Source organism: Phalacrocorax carbo, chromosome 5 (assembly GCF_963921805.1).
Source record: "Phalacrocorax carbo chromosome 5, bPhaCar2.1, whole genome shotgun sequence".
Classification (NCBI taxonomy): Eukaryota; Metazoa; Chordata; class Aves; order Suliformes; family Phalacrocoracidae; genus Phalacrocorax; species Phalacrocorax carbo.
Window position 1 is genome coordinate 28390482 of NC_087517.1, and position 18591 is coordinate 28409072.

Sequence of the window (18591 nt, forward strand, 5' to 3'; positions counted from 1 at the left end):
AAAACAAAAACAAAAAAAAAACAACAACACAAAATGTAGGAGTTAGGATGAGAGCTACAGCTAACCTGCTCTTCAGTATATCACACACTGAAGAGACTGAAAATACGACTAAGAGCAAGTAACATTGGCAGCACAATCCAGCTGCAGCAGTTCACATCACTGTACTGAAATAACTTATTTTTGCAAGCAAAACAAGCATTTGCTATAAAACTTCTCCTGTTTTAAAAAACAAGTCATCATAAAGTCCAAGTGAAGGCCACATGGAACATGTTGGCCTGAATAGGGTATTCCAAGATCACTGTAGACTCTGCAGCAGTGAAGCAAAAGAACTACTATCCTCCCAGGCACATTTGCTCATCCTTAGACATCAAAAGCCTACAAGATTTTGAGTGCAGTTTGAAGGCTGGAAGGAAGCATGGGGAAGTGGAAGGGGAAGAGATGCAAAGACTGCGTCTCCACAAGAATTTGCATCAACAGCATTTATGGGTACCAGCACCATTGGTAACCTGTCAAGCAGCATTTCTTCCTTCTTCCTTTACAGACTTCCACTGGCTAAAGAGGGTTACAGAAAAAAGTAACTTGATTTCTCAGAGATGCACAACAACTGTACAAGGGGCAGTGTGCACAGATTGCAACAAGGCAAATTTTGACTGGATATGTTAAGGTTGGACCAAGTGATCTTTCAAAGTCCCTTCCAACCCAGGCTATTCTATGGTCCTCTGTTTCTAGGTAGAAAAATTATTTATGCTAAGGATGGTTAAGCAACTGAACAGATGCCCAGACAGGCTATGAAATCCCCATTCTGCAATATTGTCAACAGTTGACTGACAAACCCCTGAGAAATTTGATCCTGCATTGAAATTAATCCTTCCTGTTTTGAACAGGAAGTTGGACTAGACAAACTCCAGGGTGGAGGAAGTTTTAAAAAAGTTTGGAAGGAAGAAGCCAGCCTAATGAAAATTTAGTGTGTCTCATCTTAGTAAGATCATACTTTTGTGTCCACAGCCAGTTCACTGTAGTTCCAAGATGTAACAGAAGTAAATGAGTAGGAAGGATAATACTTGATCACACAAGGTACCCAACAGTTCAGATCTAGTTAAGAGAAGCAAAGCATTTATCCTTTCCACACACAAGCTAAGACACATCAAGCTTTACTCACCATTGGGCAACTGAAAAACTTGCATATAAAATTTATGACAGGTTCCTAAACGTGGTTTGGTCAACAGCTGATCCATTGACATCACTAAGTCTCCCTGGGTCATTCGACTCACACGGTCTAACACTTGCTGTAAAAATGGAAAGAACAATAAGAATCTACAGTGCAAAGAGGACACTAGCATCCTTAACTTGCTCTTACAAAAAAATGGGGGGGTGAGGCAGAAATTCCCATGTGATCCTGGAAACTTCCCACTGAGACACAAATACTGGGTTAAGCCCAGTCACACAAATACACCCCCACAGTATAGAAGAATCTTAGAAAGGCAGTTTGGGTAAATATTTCTGGTGAGAGGTAAGATTGTGCCCTTCCTTGCAAATATCTGGATCTGTCCAAGCGAAAAAAATTCCAGGGGGTTTGGTGCAGTCACCATAGTGCTGGCTATCAGGAGCTCAGCCAAATCCCACAGCCATTCTCTGTTTGGTTGTCTGTACCCTGTCACACAGGGCCAGAGAGGCTCTCTGGCGATCACTGAGGATCCATACAGGATTTGCTACAAACAGGAGTCAAAGTTAACTAGAATCAAAACAGGGTACAAGGACCTACCAAGCAATGACACAGGAGAGTAGCTGTGAAGAGCTGTGGAAAAGTTACTCTCTAGATTTGCCTGTCTTGCCTTCTTGGAAGAGAAGTACCATTAAAAAGAAAGCCCAGGTTTGGTTAGAGGAGAAAAGACAACTCTTCGCTTTCTCCAGAGAGCTTGCTACAACACAAAATTACAGAGATCCACTGCAAGGCTCAGTCTCTGACAGAAAATGCTCACCGGCTTGACATTGATGACCAGAGTAATACCATGCTCTAAGAGCATGTCCTGGGCAATTCGGGACACAGTCTTCTCAACAAGGACCAAATTAGGCCTGACATCAACTATCCGCTGTACATAATTCTTCAAGAACTCCCTTTCCTGCAGACAGGAACAAAGTATGGCATTTAACTACCACAAACCCCTCTGAAAAAGTCCACTTAAATGCTTAATACTACTTTGTCATTTATATACTGACCCTTCCTATAAAACAGGGAAACCAGCTATCCAGAAAGCACCATCAGTTGCCCATTGTGCACATTTCCCCACCCCCACAGCACATCTAGTTTATCAATAATTTGTTACATGCACTAATTACACATGAAGATATAGTCCAATGACAGTAAGCGTCCTGCAGCAGAATCCCAACATATATACGTGTATAGATATATATATAAAAAAATATGGAAAAAGGCTTTATGCTCTAATTTTAGCACCTTTTGAACAACCTAAAAAGCTGTTTGCAGTGTTATGTTCTCCACCTTTAGATACATGCTAATGTCAAGTGCTGTCACTCACAGACACTTCCGTTCACACAGAGCACGCCAGTGCTCTATGCCTCTACAAGTCTGTACACAGAGCTTCAGTCCCTAAATCTGTACTTGAACAGTGCTTCTAGAGTGGAATCCCAAATGCTGTGCACTGCGAAATTGCTCTTCTGACCATGCCCACCTTCTGGCTTCATCTTGCTATCCTTCCGCCTCCCAACCCCCCCCTTTTATTACCATGCACAGAAAGAGAAAGCAGGGCTGCAATTCTATCAGAACTAAAGGTCTACACTGCTAGAGGGAAAATACAGCTTCCCAAGCCAGGTATTCTCAGTTGTGTTATTGCAGCTCACATCAGTCAGGTTTTATAAGTTCTGCGCAAGAGAAAGATACCACAAAAGCAGTTTGCCAGCTCCTCAGAACACAAACATTCATGTTAGCGTAGCAAAGATAAAGCTTTCGCTAGAAGCTAACCTTCAATTGAACTGGTATTTCTGTAGTATTTTCTGTCCTATAGGGACTTTAATGCAGCTACACAAGTAGTCATGATCATGTTCTGAAGCAGACACTGAAATAATCACTGAGACCAGTATTTAGAAAGTATAGTAGATACTTCTGACCCATTCAGATGAAGGACAGGTCTCAGTTTAAGCTTTTACTAGAACACCAACTCATTATGCCGAGACAAGTTTTATTGTTAAAGCTTTCATACCTGTAATCCTGTCTATTAATCACCAGACAGAAGTGGTCTTAAATGCATGCTGAGGAAATAGTCAAATACAGAAAAAAAAACATTACGGCCCAAGCTCAGTAGGGTACCAAATACCCTTGTTATGAGTATCCTGGCAAACACCTGAAGACCGATTCTCAGACAGGAATGAAGTGTGTTAAATAAAAGGTCTATCCATTTCAGTGTTTTCATTCTTAAGGAATGTCCCTGCTCACAGGGGCAGGGCACCTGTTCTAAAGTGACATTTTGTAGTTTGTCACTTCATTAGACTGGTTGTTCTCCCATTTTTTTCAAGGCTGACAAGAAATAACATGGATGCAACCTAACCCTCACCTACACTAACTTTTCAATATTTCTACATGCACCTAAACCACATCTAGCTCTGACCTTCTGACCTCTATACTCCTTATACAGTGTATCATCAAAAACCAAATGTGTTTCTAAAATGCTGCATTTAATTGTGAGGATCATAAGATGACGAAAACCCTCGGCACAAGTCTACAAGTTTGCACTCTATTTACTGCAGCAGTTTTCTTAGCTAGCTGCTAGAAAAGGAAGCTTCTCTTTCCTATGCAATCCCACTCACTCAACTCCACATTACACACTAAAAAAAAAAAAAAAAATCAGATGTGCACTGATCATAATTTTGTTTGAATCACTAGACCTCAAGCAATTTTAACGAAGAACAAAAGCATGCTCTCACCTGAAGTACTATAGGGTCTATGCAGGTAAACTTTGTTTCTTCTCGGTAGAGGTACTCAATTGAGCACTTCAGCAGAAGAATTTTGGGATTTTTTAAGCAAGAGTTCATCTAAGAAAGACATAAAACCAAAACAAAAAACACTTTGGAAGGGAAAGTTACACAAGAAAAAAAAAGACAGACTTCCCATGATTGATTCCACTCCCTGCCTCAAAAAAAGCGTCTCAGCTATCCCTGCCCCCTGCAGGCCCAACAACACATTCTTCCTTCTTATGAAGATGTTACACCCAGTTGTTGGAATTTCATGGCTACTGTCCAATGAGAGTGCAATGCTAGAGGTTTCTACAATCACCCCAAAGAACCCTCAAGTCCTGATACACTTTGGAGCCTCCATCCAGATCACTTTATTTTGACCTCCTGCATTACTTAAAGGCTCACTTTACTATATTGTCATAAGTCAGAACCACAAATCCCTTTTTTTGGCTAAAACTTGGGGTATTTATTAGATGCCTTATGGGGTGGTAGGGGTGGAAAGGATGTTTTTCTATACATGCATGAGGAAAGTCTACCTCCCATGAATCTCAGGGCTAAAAGAAAACAGCTTGGAAAACACATGCTTTAAAAGCCATTCTTGTTTAAGGTCTCAAACGAGAGAAAGCTCGCAAACCTCCTGAGCAGTGAGAGAAGCTTCACAACACAAAGAAGTCACAGCATACTTGTTTCCTCAGCATGCACTACAGCCAGCACTTGATTAATCAAGCCTGCATTACCTTTTTGTGTGCAACATTCTTAGTGCAAACAAATCCATTCACCACCATGGAATCAAATTTCTTTCCACCAGGGATCTATAAAGTAAATAACATTTTTAGAACTGTAATACACTAATACATAGAATACCTACCATAGCGCTGATGTGCAAGCTTCAGCTACACCCTCAATTATCAGGTGAAAGATCAGATATAGCCACACTGGACACACAACTCTCTTTTAAAGTCTGGCAAACTATGGACAACATGAAAACATGTACTAAGTTCCAGGATCTCTAGGTCCCTCCCAACAGATGTGTATTTGTTAAACCAGGTACACTCTAGAAGATAATAAGGGAACCTAACTTCTATAGGCCATGGGGAGCATATACCTTTGTACCTGCCACTTCCGCTAAAAACAAACAAGTTGTAAGGAAAGGAAAGAGAAGAAAAGGAAAAAGGAAATGAAATTTAAAAAATTGATAAAGAGAAAACCAAACAAACCTCTACCTACTATTTGAGCGCATCAAGCACTTGACTGGTGTTCCTACAGTCACAATCAATCACAGGAATAATAAACAACATGAAACAGGTTTCTGAATAACATGTTTCAGAAGACATTTCTGTTATCAGCATGTGAAAACAGCAGGGAGCTATGAACAGCTGTCACCTCTGAACATCTGCTCTTTGAACTGGAGTTTCAGGAGAGGCAGCAAAAACTGGTGCTGCCTGAAGAGATGCCACAGAGCTACCACCAGAACCATAAGGCGCTCCTCATATTTCACATAATTTCTGAAATTAACAGGCCTCCTGAGGTGATTTTTTCTGAAGAAAAATAAGCCTGAGCCTTTGATCATCAGTCAACAAGCTCCTTAGATGTTAGTTTCACATCAGTCTCAGAAGAAACTCTGCATGCCACAACTCCAGCCTTACAGCTCGACAGTGTCAACACTGGGCCATCTGGCAGAACTGGATGCACCATGCCATAACAATTAAGCTTTCCTCTTGAAGAAAGTCATTGTACTTGGCATGGGAGGAGTTCAGTCCTCCATAATGGATAGTTACAGGGCAATACATTGCTACACAGAGTCCTGCAAGCTACTTATCCAGCATTCAGTACATTTCTAATCCAAGCACAAAACAATCAGAAATCGAAAAAGGAAGCAAGTCATTACAGAGGTGTTGCTCTTTGCTACTTTCTGCAGCCAAAGCCTGAAGTAAGAAGTCAGCTCCAGAGCATTAAAGCACCTTTCACAGGATGCAAAGTTCCTTCTGTGCAACTTTTTCTAAAACCCCACCTTATCCAAAGGCCAAGTTGGCCAATTACACCACTGAACATCCTAGGGCAACACACAGGGGACACTTCAAACAACGGGTGCTGCCAGCAGCTGCATTCTTTTGTTTCCTACATCCACTATTTGAAACTTACTTTTTTGATGTGGACAAACTGGCGGATATCCATGTCATCATCTCTGGTCTTGACATCAGGCCGTACAGTTTGAACTACCTGACAGACCACAGGTACAATGATATCCCTCCAGGACAGTGATAGAGACTCATTGTACAGAAGCTGCTGAAGCAGTGCCATCATGTGGTTATGATTAGCAGACCTGTAAAAAAAAAATAAAAAGGCAAAACAAATAGATTTCTCATGAGAAAAATACAGAGCAGTGATTAGTCACATTTCAGAAGTAAATTTCTTAACATTCACAATGCAGGAGGTCCTCTGAAGGAACAGCTGCCTAGAATGTTCTACAGTCAACTCTGGTCCTGTACTTCAATATATAGAAATCACAGGGGGGAAAAAAAGCGATCAAAATATGCTGTAAAAATGCTGTTTTCTTAATGCAAATTAGTTCCTTGTCCACTGTAGATCAAATCCCACTGAAAGTTGGTGGAATAGAGGGGCTTCCGGAATCGTTTCTCAAGATATGCAAATTCCTTTTTCTATGTTTCTTACAGCAGCCTTTCCATGGCTTGTTTCTCGCCATTCTCTTCTCTCAGCAGATCCAGATTGCTGTGGTGCCAGCCTAGGGGCGTGAAAAAGAGTTCTTTGGACTTCTCCTCCACTCTCCTGTTGAATAATGACTCTGCAAGAGACAAACAAATCTTGTTAATGTAAGGTTGAATGCCTGTGTCTTTCTGAAAGGCTACTTTGAAAAGTAAAAAATTTAAGACATAAGTCTAAGCCTCTTGAAATACTGAGTTTGAGTTAGATGTCATGGTAACATGATGCAGCAAACAGTATTGAGTGTAACAGCAGTGACTGTACAAAGGAAAAGTGAGCTACTAAAATTCTTGTACTGCCCGTATAGAGAAGACTTCTCTAGAATTGAGTTGTTACCAAGTTTGTTAAGTCAAGGAAAAAAATCTTATATCCCAGTTTTGCCTATATAAATAAGCAGCAAATTCCAAATACTGTGTATATTCATGATACATAATCATAATGCCTTTTAGACTTAAAACTGGTCAAAGGCACTAATTCGAGCCACGAAAAGCTGCTGCTTTGAAGACATCTACGTGTAAGTGGCATTAAAAGATCTAGTTATTTCATTCAGGCTGCAGCACAAGTATCAAAAATACCTTGGTAACGACCTTGTTTAGCTCATCTCCCAAGTGTATTTTAAAGAAATGCTATGCTACCAATTCATACATCAGACTTGTGAACCTTTATGTGACTTGCAGCCCTGGTACCACATGCCACCTCTTTGCTCCTCAGGTGCAGAGGGAGCTGCCAGCAGGCTGCTGCTTCTACCCTATGTCACAGTACTTAACACAACAGAATTCTCAAGAATCTTCTATTGAGGAAACTGCACGAGCTTTTCAAGAGATATCGGCACATCTTCTCACCTCTATCCACCTAACCATCATACACACAGGTATCTCTCCACTACAATAAACAGGATGCCACCAAGGGCTGTGTCCACTGAACACAACCTTTTAATATTGATATTACAGAGGGAAGTTATATACTTCCCCATTCTCATAATGGCTGACTATACTGTAAGCCATTTATGCTAGTAGCGTATAAACCAGCAAGTATGTACACTCCCCAGAGAGTTGCACGATACAACTGTAAAAACCTTCTACATCAGTAATCTGAGCAGGACCATTAAGGGGAGAGAAAAAAAAAAAAAAAAAGGAAAAGAAAAAGGACTCTCTAAAAACAACAACTAACTTCTTCCAGATGCTCCACACCCAAAATTACATGTGTAGAAGATTAACAGAAGTTACATTGTTTTTTCCCTTTTCCTTTCTCCTGCAAAAGCTCAGTTAAAAACTAAGCATCAGTTTAATCAAAGACTATTTTTCTGGCTGCACAGACATTGAGGTTTTCCCCTTATTTCCTTCTCTTCAGAGCTCACCAAAATCAACAGCATTAACTGGGAGAAAAAAAGCCCACAAGTGCACCTGGCCATGGAAGGTACATGGATTTTAAAGGTCACAGCTGCATTTAATGGCTTTTCATTTCAGAAGTAGTAGTGGTGGTGATGACAGGAAATCCAGAAAGATTTAAAAGATGAAGCTTTAAGCTATTCTGCAGAAGCAGTGAAATTAATCATATCACATCTTCATTTGCTTGCACAAAAAGTTAAAATTGGTGTCTGCTACATAAGTTTGTGGGTGGGGAAGTTGTGAACAGACTTGCCATTTTCACATATTTAAAAAAACTAAAAGCTCTTTTTTGAGTGCTTGTGAATAAAGAAATCTGAGAAATGAAAGGAATAAGCTTTAAAGTGCATTCAAAAAAGTTAGAACATAGTTTATATATCAGTTGCACCACAAATAAGTTCAGATTTACTGTCAAGTATTTCTAATGGGTCAATGCCCTATTAGAGAAGTTTTCATATTTATATTAAAACCGCACAACAGTAACATTTGAAGTTTATCCTTACCTTTAATAAAAGCATCACTTATAGAGAACATCTGTTGCCCTCCGTTTTCAGGATTCAAGTACTCTGAAAGAAGAGAAGAGGGAGATAGGCGGAGACAAAAGAAATTACATGTTACACTGGTGTGCCCATATAATTACAATGTACACGCCCACACCAGAAGAAGCAGCATTACTCATCTAAGTGTTGAGTCACCAATTTAGCAACAGCTTGATGAGTGGTCAAGACAAGAATATCCTCTCATTCTTGTTCTATCAAAAAGTTCTAAGATGACAAGAAAACAGTACTTATGACTGTGAAGAAACAAAACAAACAAAGTAGACACGGGAAAGACTGAACTAGGAGTTAAGAGTTTGCTTTTCCAATTGACACATACCACACTCTTCTAGAACTGAATACAAATGTATTAAGCTGCAAGCAGACACTGTGGGAATGTTTGGACAGGGAATAACCTCCTCACTCTGGTCTCAAAATGCAGCTTCTGAAGCCATTTTGCTCTCACAGTCCAATAAAGTATCTCAGACTGAGGGAGAGACGAGCTGTAAGATTTACCGTATATAATGAAGAAAACAAAAGACACACTGCCTTTCAAGAGCTAGAAGTCTAAAGTCTAAAACAGTTTAAAGTGTTTTGAGGAATACATGCTGACAGAGGTGGACCCCCAGCAACAAAGGAAAGCAAGTTATAGATCACTTTACATACGGGAAATTGGATGAAGCTCTATCTACTACACTTGTTTAGCTTGCTAGATCTTGATCTTTCATGCAGGCTGGCTGGCTACAAAAAGCTTATTTCCTCCAGAAACCATTAGCTTGTTGTGCATTTAGTTGGTTCCTTGCTTCTGCAAAAAGGGATTGTACAGTGGGAAAACAAGAGTAATAGCCTAATTGCATATACAGCATGATGATCCAAAGTCCGAAGCTAACTTTATCACCTTTCCTGAGAATGGTCCAGACCTACTGCCACAAACAAAAAACCAGGCAGCTTTCAGACACCAACAGAAAGTTGACAGGACACAAGCAATCACCGGTCTCTGAACAGCAGCACTCAAGGGACCCCTTAACATGCCACCAGTTTAAAAATCTGACCTTGTCTGCAGTTGCCCAGTTTGCAAACAGATATCCAACAGATAATCAATGCACCAAGGAGAAGCTGCAAGCCTCCCTTGCAGCTTGAAGGTTATTTGCAGATTCCTTTCACCTCTTGCTTAGATGAAGAGTTTCACATTACAAGCAGCCTACTGCTTTATAAAAGCCGGCTCACCCTCAGCATTCATTCACCCACAGCCCCACAGACTACCTAGAGAAAGTCATGCCATGCTGTACCTACACATGAGCATGTGTAAGTAGCACCTCCATCCCTCTCCACCTTGCAACAGCCTCAGGGCAGTGGCTCTTACTGTGAAGAAACTCAAATTAGGTCTGACATATCCCTGACTGCCATGGCCAAGGCAGGAGTCAACCCCAGCTGAAACCTAACCTTAGTTATGCTCTGGACAAAGATGCAGGTGGCACCTCCAAATCAGGAACACTTCAATACAGCTTCACCTCCTACAACTTTGCTTCCAGTTGCACCCCAGGGGAGGTTCCTGACAAGGTAAGATGCCATACTCTTCCTAGACTGGACAGACAACACACTCACAGGTGTGAGTTTGAGGCAGTGAGAGTGGCTAACACGCACATTTCTTACCTCATATCATCCCTACATGCCGCATGCTCCACAAAACATTGGGAGCAGGGGGAGGTTCCTGTAGTGTGTTTTATAGCCTTGCCTGCAAGGCGTTAGCTCTCAAGGGATTATTTTACAAGCTCCCTGAACAGCTTCACCAAAACAAAACAACGAAAAAATGAACCAAAATGCCCCACCCCAGAACACACAAATTCCTAGGTCTGATATTCAAGGGCATCACTGGAAGCAAAGACCACTACGCACTCAGAAATTCACAGGTCTCCAGTGGAAGCCAGCAGGTACAGAATTTATACACCTTACAGATTGCTCTCGTTAAACACCAAAACAGACCAGCCAGCAACCCACAGCTTTTCCTCTAGATATGCAAACAAGGTTGCGAGCATCCACAGATATCCACTGAAAACTGAGGTGCACCTTTTCAAAAGAAGGCGCACCAAAAGGGTTTCTGGCAGTGGCACGGTAAGCCTTGGCAAGCAATGGTGAGAAGGAACTATGTCATGGTTACTCAGATCCTTTTCTCTTTTCCCCTCCTAACTAGATGCAGGCATCAAAACCTAGCTACCCAAAATACCTGCTACCATGGCTCAAGTATATTTGGCTGCAAGGACATTTAGAAAATAAAGTTTCCCATATGGATAATAATACTTTGTTAAAAACAGCAACTAAAACCCACATTCACAGTCAGTCATTTAATCTCTTCCCCCAATTTAAATGCAGAATGCAATTGTACTTGTTTTCCATTTTGATACACACTATAAAGTACCACTGTCTTTAGGCAGATGATACTGTAAATGAGTCACTGTACTCACTTGTGAGATATTTCAAGCCAGCTAATTTGGAGTCACTAGAATTTCATGGAAGCACACCAGACATTAGTCAGCCTATAACATCACAAGAAGTCCTGCCATTAGGCTCAGACTATATACAAACCCCTCTGTCCTAAAACAGAGCTGGTACATCACAGGCCATTGCTTCAAAGCAGCTGACCTCTGTAACTGGTGGAAATTGCATACACCTTAATCATTTGAAGAAACCCAGTAAGCACTTCGACCAAAGTTGACCTGCACTTCTAGCACTGATGTTTTGCCCAGCCAGTCCTCCCCCAAAAACTGTAATTTACACAGTTGTGAGGAAATTGAGTTACTAGTCTCAAAAGGTGGGTGGGATCTTCAGTTTTACTTCATTATTTCAAAGAAAATTAGGTCACTGTCATCCAGCCTAAGGACAAAAGACAATTCCAGTGAAATCAAGCCAAATACATGTGTCCATAATGGTCACAGGGAGGTTACTGACAGCAGCAAACACACCATTTCACTGATTGACTACAGTACTCTGTTCCTAAAATAAACATGTCCCATTTTACATAGAAGCTTAACTATCTAGTCTTGGCTGTCTGATCATTGTGATACTCTGTAACATCCTGGATGGCATCTTTTGTTAAATAAAGCCAGGATGAATTGGGAACACAAGGTGAAAACCTTTGCACCCCAGCTTTAATATTTCCAGAACAAAGTTTTAGAAGTCATCCATTTCACTACTCCAGGCACTGCAATATGCACTGTAGGGTTCTATCGCACCCAATTTTTAAAGGTCTTGAATAACAAACATCTAAGTACCTACAAAATTTCAGTCTCCCTATTGTCAAGAAGTGTTTCTTGCTATTCAAGATGTTGACATTCATTTTAACTTGTTGCTCCCTGGTTAGGTCTTTCCTCTAGAGACTCTCATGCCAGGAATCTAAAAAAAATGTACAGTAAGTCCTCTATGTTTGTAGAGGATATATTTAAAAAAAAAAAAATTGCAGGATAATGCCTACCTCTCCAAGGTGTGTTTCAATGACTCGCACCTCCACCCTATCCCAGTTCTGGGCCTATTACTGATACTTTCCCCTCAAGGGATATCCATTCTTTTAAAAGGAATTGTTCCCAGTGTTCTACTACAAGTTACACTCCTACAGAATAACATGGTTAAGAGACCACACATTTCAGGAACAAACATCATTCAGCAGAGATTCACTAAATATAGCAGAGTCAACATATATAATACAAAGGCAGAAGTCTCTCTCCTTTCAGTCCCTTCACCACTTGCCTTTTCTGCTTATCTCTGATCTCTCTATCATCAAAATCTTTCTCACAAGATCTTCAGTTCTGGCTATGAAAAGCCTTGATTTGGTCAACAGTTTCTGAGAGAGATAGGCTCTCTTACATTTCACCTTCATCATGTACTGCTTTTTGTATAAGGATATAAAGACAGAGGTAAGACTGAAACCAGGACTACCCCTCTACAAGTCCTTTAATACTGGCCAGAACCAAATTGCCTGCTGTACTGCCAGCACACACTGATAAGTATAAACATAAATCTGCTACAGCTGTAAATTCATAGGATGCTGCAGCACACCTGGGCCTGTTTCAAGCTCACTTAATCCAGCATCCTTCCTCCCTAAAAGAAATTCATTAATATATTCTCTCTCTCCCCACTTTTACTTCCCTTCAGATGCATTAGCTTTTCACTTGATTAAGGCACAAGCTGGAAACAAGTTGAAATGAACCAATAATGAGCTGGTATCAGTAGTGCTGACGACCCATCCCTACTGTTGAGTTATTTAACATCAACTCAAATTTGAAACCTGCTCTGCTCCTCTCTTTGGGGGGGAAAAATAAGCAGTTAGATTTCCCTTTTTCTAGACATATTTTTAGCAAATAAAAAAAGGTGACTACAATAAATGTCCCCTCTTAATTTGCCTTGCTGTCTCTCCTATGTCCAACATACTTTGAAAGTCAGCTGTGGCCAGTTCTCCTCCCTCACTTTCTTCAGTGACCATTTCAGTTTCAGAAAATGCAATCTGCCTGCAAGCATAAGTTAAGTCTTGCATTCTGATCTACAACAACAAAAGAGATCTGTCAGACTTTACAGAAGGATGAATTCATTAGAAGGAGGCCAAGTTATTTAACACTGAATCATCTTTTAAAATTGGAAATACTGAAAGGGTGGGGTGAAACAATAACTAAGAAATTCCTTAGAAGCAGCCAAAGACAGAAGTCTACAAAGCTGATGTAACCATAGGTAAGAAAGCAGGGCAAGAGACATCAATTGCTACCCAGCATGTAAAGCAACTAGAATATACTAGACCCAAGCCAGTGGCAAGCCCTTGTTTTCAGTCAGCCCTTGTCCAATTTGGAGAATGAAGTTGCGAACAGGTAAGCACATTATTTTTTCCATAAGGATTTTGCTTAGTCTTTCAATTTAGTACTTATTTAGGAGAAAACACTCTTTCAAAAAGTCTTCAACACTGAATATTTGATTTCTTTCTACTTCACATAAGTGGACATTCTCTTTTGAATAAATGTTACATATGTGGGTTAAGTTAGGCCTTATTGCTCATCAGTAAGATTCTTCTGTCAAATGTAAGCTTATTAAGGTACAATTAGAAGTCAGCACAGAGCTCTTCCAAGTTAATGTTGTTTGTTGGTTTGGGGTTTTTTTTCTTCCTTGCTTGCTTTTCCAGTTTAATTTCAAACTGTAGAGCCATATATCAAACTGGTTTATCCACGGACTACTTTCTACCCCAGTTAGCCAGAAACTGTATATGTGGATCTGCCCTATTATATACAGGCAGGAGACTTTGCTTCAACTGCAAAGAGAAAGTCACAGGAGAAGTTACACACTCTGCAGAGAAGGAGTTTCAACAGGTCTAACTGAGCCTCCTCAGAGGTGAGCATATCAAAACTGCAAGCAAGTGCCAGCCAAGTATCATATTTCCCCCTCTGTAAGACAGCTACGAAAGTAGTGTCCAAATAGGTCAGTATTGTTAGGACCCAGCTCTCCATCATGTGCAACTCCAGCTGGTGACTACCTCATACCTTTTTGGTCGGCAGGGTGAGGGGGCACATGTGGGTACTTGGAGTGCTTCTTGATATGGAAGTTCACGTTGTCCAGCTCCACGTTCAGGCTGATGGAGGCGGCTGAATCACTGTCCATTGTGGACTGGAAGCTGCTGACTGAAGTGCGCTTGCTAGGGCTGGCGGAGTCTTTTAGTGTTGGGTAAGGGGGAAGATACAGGGAGGAGAAGGATTCAAATGGGTATCATGAGGGTACCGGAGAGGAGAAAAATTGTCTTTAATACATAAAGACCAGTGTGCAATACTACAGGAATACAGTACTTTCAAAGTTCTAATCTTGTCTTCATGTGTGCATGCTGACATATTCTTTAGTGCATTACTATAGGCCCAATCAATCAGAAGTCTGCTTGAGAAACAGAAGGCAGCACTTTACGTGCTTCTCCTCCATTAGAAGTATGAAGCTTTGCCAGTTCCACTAAATAAAAAATACTGTATCCGTCGTAAGAAACAGGAGGACGAGCTAGGTTATAGTTTGCTTAGCGTTTTACAGCCCCATGTGCACACACACAAACACACACACATACACAAAGCAGGACATGGTTAAACTACTATGTCCCAAAGGACTGGGATAACAGGGGAGAAAGGCAGAGTGAGAACAAGACTCAAGTGAAACTCACTGGCTAAGTTATCTTCTCCTTCATCAGCAATCTGCTCTGTGTCACTATCATCAAACTTGATGTCTTTAAACCAGGACGGCTCAGAGTGCCCCTCTACAGAGTTCACAGAGTCACTGTCTGGAGATGGGGTCTCCGAGAACTCCGTGCTCTAGAAGACAAGGAAATACAAAAAGGCATTAAAGTGCAGGTCTGCTGAAATATTAAGCAGCCTTAGAAAGATGCCTGCTACAAATGCAAATCAGACATTTTAAAAATCAGAGGATACTCTCAGTGGGCGGAGCCATGTTAGTCACAGAGCCACCCCCCTTCGCATGAAATAGGAACTCTTTGGGACAGGAAACAAGTATTTCTTTACATTTCCCACATGCTTAGTCTCTGCCTCCTCCCCACCTCCACACAAGTTGTGACTAAGTGGCACTAAAAAGCAAGTTTATTCTACTGCACATTTTCTGTCACTACATCCAGCTAAGCAGTTTTGAATACTTCCTATCCCCAGCTAAGGTGGATGATGATCATATCTTTTGCCCAGAAACCAGCATATGCAGCTTTTGGTGGAAGCTAATTCTATGTTACTGGAGCAATTCTGTGACTGACAAAGTAACTCTAAGAGTTTCACTCAAGTCAGGCTCTAGCTGGGGCTAATGTGTCAAAACTAAGCCTGGCTAGAGTGCCAGAGAACCTGCAGAGCATCTAAAGAATTTCCATCATCCTGATGTCTCCTGTCACCTTAAGAGGAAATTCTCGCTATCATTCCTTTGGCTACAGTGAGTGCAGTGAGCAACTGTGCCAACTGTGTTTCTCCTGACTCTCCATCCAGGAAAAACAAGATCAGACAGTGCTTTCAGCTTGTGAGAACAAGAATCAGCTTTAAACCTTGAATAAGATAAGCCTCTTACAAATATTTACAAACAGGGATCCACAAGCACTTGCTAGAGAAGGGCATGCTTTTACTAGCAAACAGACAGTGCAGTTACCTAGCTGAGACGCCAGGTGAAGCTTAGAACAATCTCAATGGAAAAAATACATGACACTGGACAAGAGCTGAAATGCACGAGGAAGACAAGATGCTAATGGCTGCAGGCTTTCTGACTGAGGTCCATGGGATAGCTAAGCCATTCTTTATTGTGAGAAGCTGCAGAATGTGGAAGACTTTCAACTAAATGCTTTCAGGTAACAGAGGGGCTAGAGAGATATCTTGTTAAAAAAACAATCCAATCGCTTAGGCCAGTGACTGCTCTTATGCCTCAGCAAGTCTGACTGCAATGAAATATGGTACGATAGCATCCCTGGTCACTTGTTCCCTGCCTCCCCCTCAGCTAGCCAGTCCTATCTGGGAGACACGACAAAGATCCCCCTCCCAGTCTTCCATCACGTGGCTAAGGTACTAAATTCTTTATTGCTGTCATCAGTGGAGATCAGAAGAAGGTTACCCCTAAAATATACAAGATCCAATAATGTATATCTAAAATATCCATTCTTTGGAAGTTTTTAAAGAAAGAATTTTGAAACAGAAGACCACTGTTGTGTCTCAGTCACCAGTAATTGCACACAGATTCTAGATTCTGCACATGATAGCACAGCTGCCACAAGCACAGACTGTGCCATTCCAAGGCCTCCATGGAAGATGTCCACCATGAGAGGCACTGGCCTAGGTAAGAGACCCTTTCCTCCACTTTAGGCAACACTACATGTAACAACTCATCCTCCACAGAGGACAGCCCCAAAGCTTTCTGGGAAAATACAGCTTCCTCAGGCTTTAAACTACTAAGGAGAAAGGCCTGGACTCCACTTCTCTGTACAGAAGAGCTGAAACAGAAAACATACAATGGCTGCTGAGAACAGGATTAGAAAAGGTTCTAGTCGGCCAAACACGGCAAGAACCATAGCTTTCCTACTTTTACCTGTAATGGTCTGTAGAGAGCATACTCATCTCTGAAGAGCTGATCATGATGACTGACACATTCTAGCCAGCGTCCATCAACCAACGCTTGTCCTATTGCAATGGCTTGGACCCTGGAGGTATAAGAATAGAGATAGTTTTCTAAGTCTAGTTCTAAACACGCATGGTTTATGGTACAAGCATGCAACAAAAGAAGAGTCATTTGCTATGTGCTATTTGACTTATCAGTATCCCATTGCCATGTTTAACCAGACACTAGTTAAAATATTGTGGAGAGGCAGCAGAATGTACTGGTTCAAGCATGGATCTAGACGAAGAGACTGCCAGTACTCTAAACTCAGCTGAGGCGTACAACAGATGATTAAGACATATTGTTTGTGCTCCTCCAATATTGTTAGCTTAAGTTATACATACTGAGCATCTCTGCTGAGCGAGGACTATTGTTCTACACTTAGGAACCATCTCAGTTTTTCCCCCCTCTCACATAGTTAAATACACCAGATTCTTTATACTCACAAGGTTAAGAGCCTGGCAGCCCCACCAAAATTTAGCTGTCAAACACTATTACTAATCTCTGATCCCAGGGGCCCTTTGGAGTATCAGTGAATGTTTTTGGACAGACTTCGTAATACACTCACTGTTCTCCAACTGTCTGAGTGGTACTTGTCCCCTAACCTGCCTCCTGCACTGCCTCCCAAAGCAGACAGCCCCGTGTCCTGTTATTTTGGGCCATATGAAGTCAGAACCCTACCCGCTTTGGTAGGGAGTAAAGAAGATTTCTTTCTTTATCATCTCCCTGCAAACAGATCTATCTCTGCAGTCTAAGGTACCCTATATCAGCTAAAACTCACAAACTCCTGTCACAGAGACAGAAGACACCTGCTGTCCTAAAGCATCAGGTTACCTTGTGGTTATGTGCCCATTTCTGATGAGCCAGTTGACCAGCTCTTTTCCCACAATGCAGTTGGGATGTGTCCGCAGCCAGTAGCGATGGTCCTGAAACTCCATCCCACTGTTGTGATGGCAGATTTTCTTCCACAGATCTTTCAGCTGGACTGAGTCCTGGACAGGTAGATGTGCAAGTTACTTACTAGTCCGATCTTAGCACTGGCTTCAAGGGCATCAATCCAGGCCCTCAGATAAGCTTCTAGATCAAGAAGCCCTCTACAAACAGGCATGAAATCTAAGCCATTCTGTACAGCCTATGCAAAGGTGCAAACAGGAACTCCAGACATGAGCTCAGCTCCTTATATCCTTCCTTTTATAAAAAGTTGAGAAAAATAAAGAAACAAAGTGGGTACCCTCAGAGTTAAGGGGGGTATTTTTTTTTAGTGCAGCAAGATTTTGTACTGCTTACAAGCTACATATGTCCTCACTACCGTCCTCTTGCACCCTATTCTCAAACTCAGGTGGTACGTCTAAGCATCAAAGACAATGAAAACTTGTTCTTTGAAAGAGTGTTTTTATATATAATCTGTGCTCAACCTAGGCTTTGTGAAGCACACTAGTCCATTATTAAGCCCAGATATAAAGTAAGTACTTGACATAGCAATGCACACTCCTATGTTCAAGTTCTGAGATACCATTTCTTGTTAATGATCCCTTTGTTATTGTCCAGTACCAGGTTGTTTCTAGACACTGCTAGCTTTGGCCACTAAGCAAAAATGGTGTATACCCCTCCCAACTCAATTAACCATTTTTCAGTCTGTGGATCTCTCCCCCTCACTACCTGCAACACTTCAGCCTATATCTCAAACATATTTTCGGGCCTGTTAAGCATGTGCACCAAATTTTGTGTAGGCTATGCTCCATCCAAACTGAGCTGTCTCTCTGCACCTAGCTCTTTTTGCTTTCCCATATGCATCCTGGCTTGGCACAACACAATCCATTGTAGCGGAGTAGAAACTGGGA

At 41.4% G+C, this 18591-nt stretch overlaps 1 protein-coding gene across 8 annotated transcripts in view; it reads right to left on the reverse strand.

Moving 5' to 3' along the window:
• PIKFYVE (phosphoinositide kinase, FYVE-type zinc finger containing) overlaps positions 1-18591 on the reverse strand; it is a 70401-nt gene that overhangs the window by 28095 nt on the left and 23715 nt on the right. For 6 of the 8 annotated variants that reach the window (XR_010373030.1, XM_064451759.1, XM_064451758.1 and 3 more), the window contains 11 exons: positions 17585-17742; positions 16682-16793; positions 14781-14928; positions 14125-14292; positions 8579-8641; positions 6643-6772; positions 6112-6292; positions 4707-4781; positions 3940-4047; positions 1980-2120; positions 1160-1286 (listed from right to left, as the gene is read on the reverse strand). Coding sequence is in view for 7 of the 8 variants with exons in the window: in XM_064451759.1 (XP_064307829.1) it covers positions 1160-1286; positions 1980-2120; positions 3940-4047; positions 4707-4781; positions 6112-6292; positions 6643-6772; positions 8579-8641; positions 14125-14292; positions 14781-14928; positions 16682-16793; positions 17585-17742 (1411 nt within the window). In the remaining variant the exon portion in view is untranslated. Of the gene's footprint in view, positions 1-1159; positions 1287-1979; positions 2121-3939; positions 4048-4706; positions 4782-6111; positions 6293-6642; positions 6773-8578; positions 8642-14113; positions 14293-14780; positions 14929-16681; positions 16794-17584; positions 17743-18591 lie in introns of those variants that run through there. The other 2 variants (XM_064451761.1, XM_064451764.1) reach the window with 2 other exon arrangements.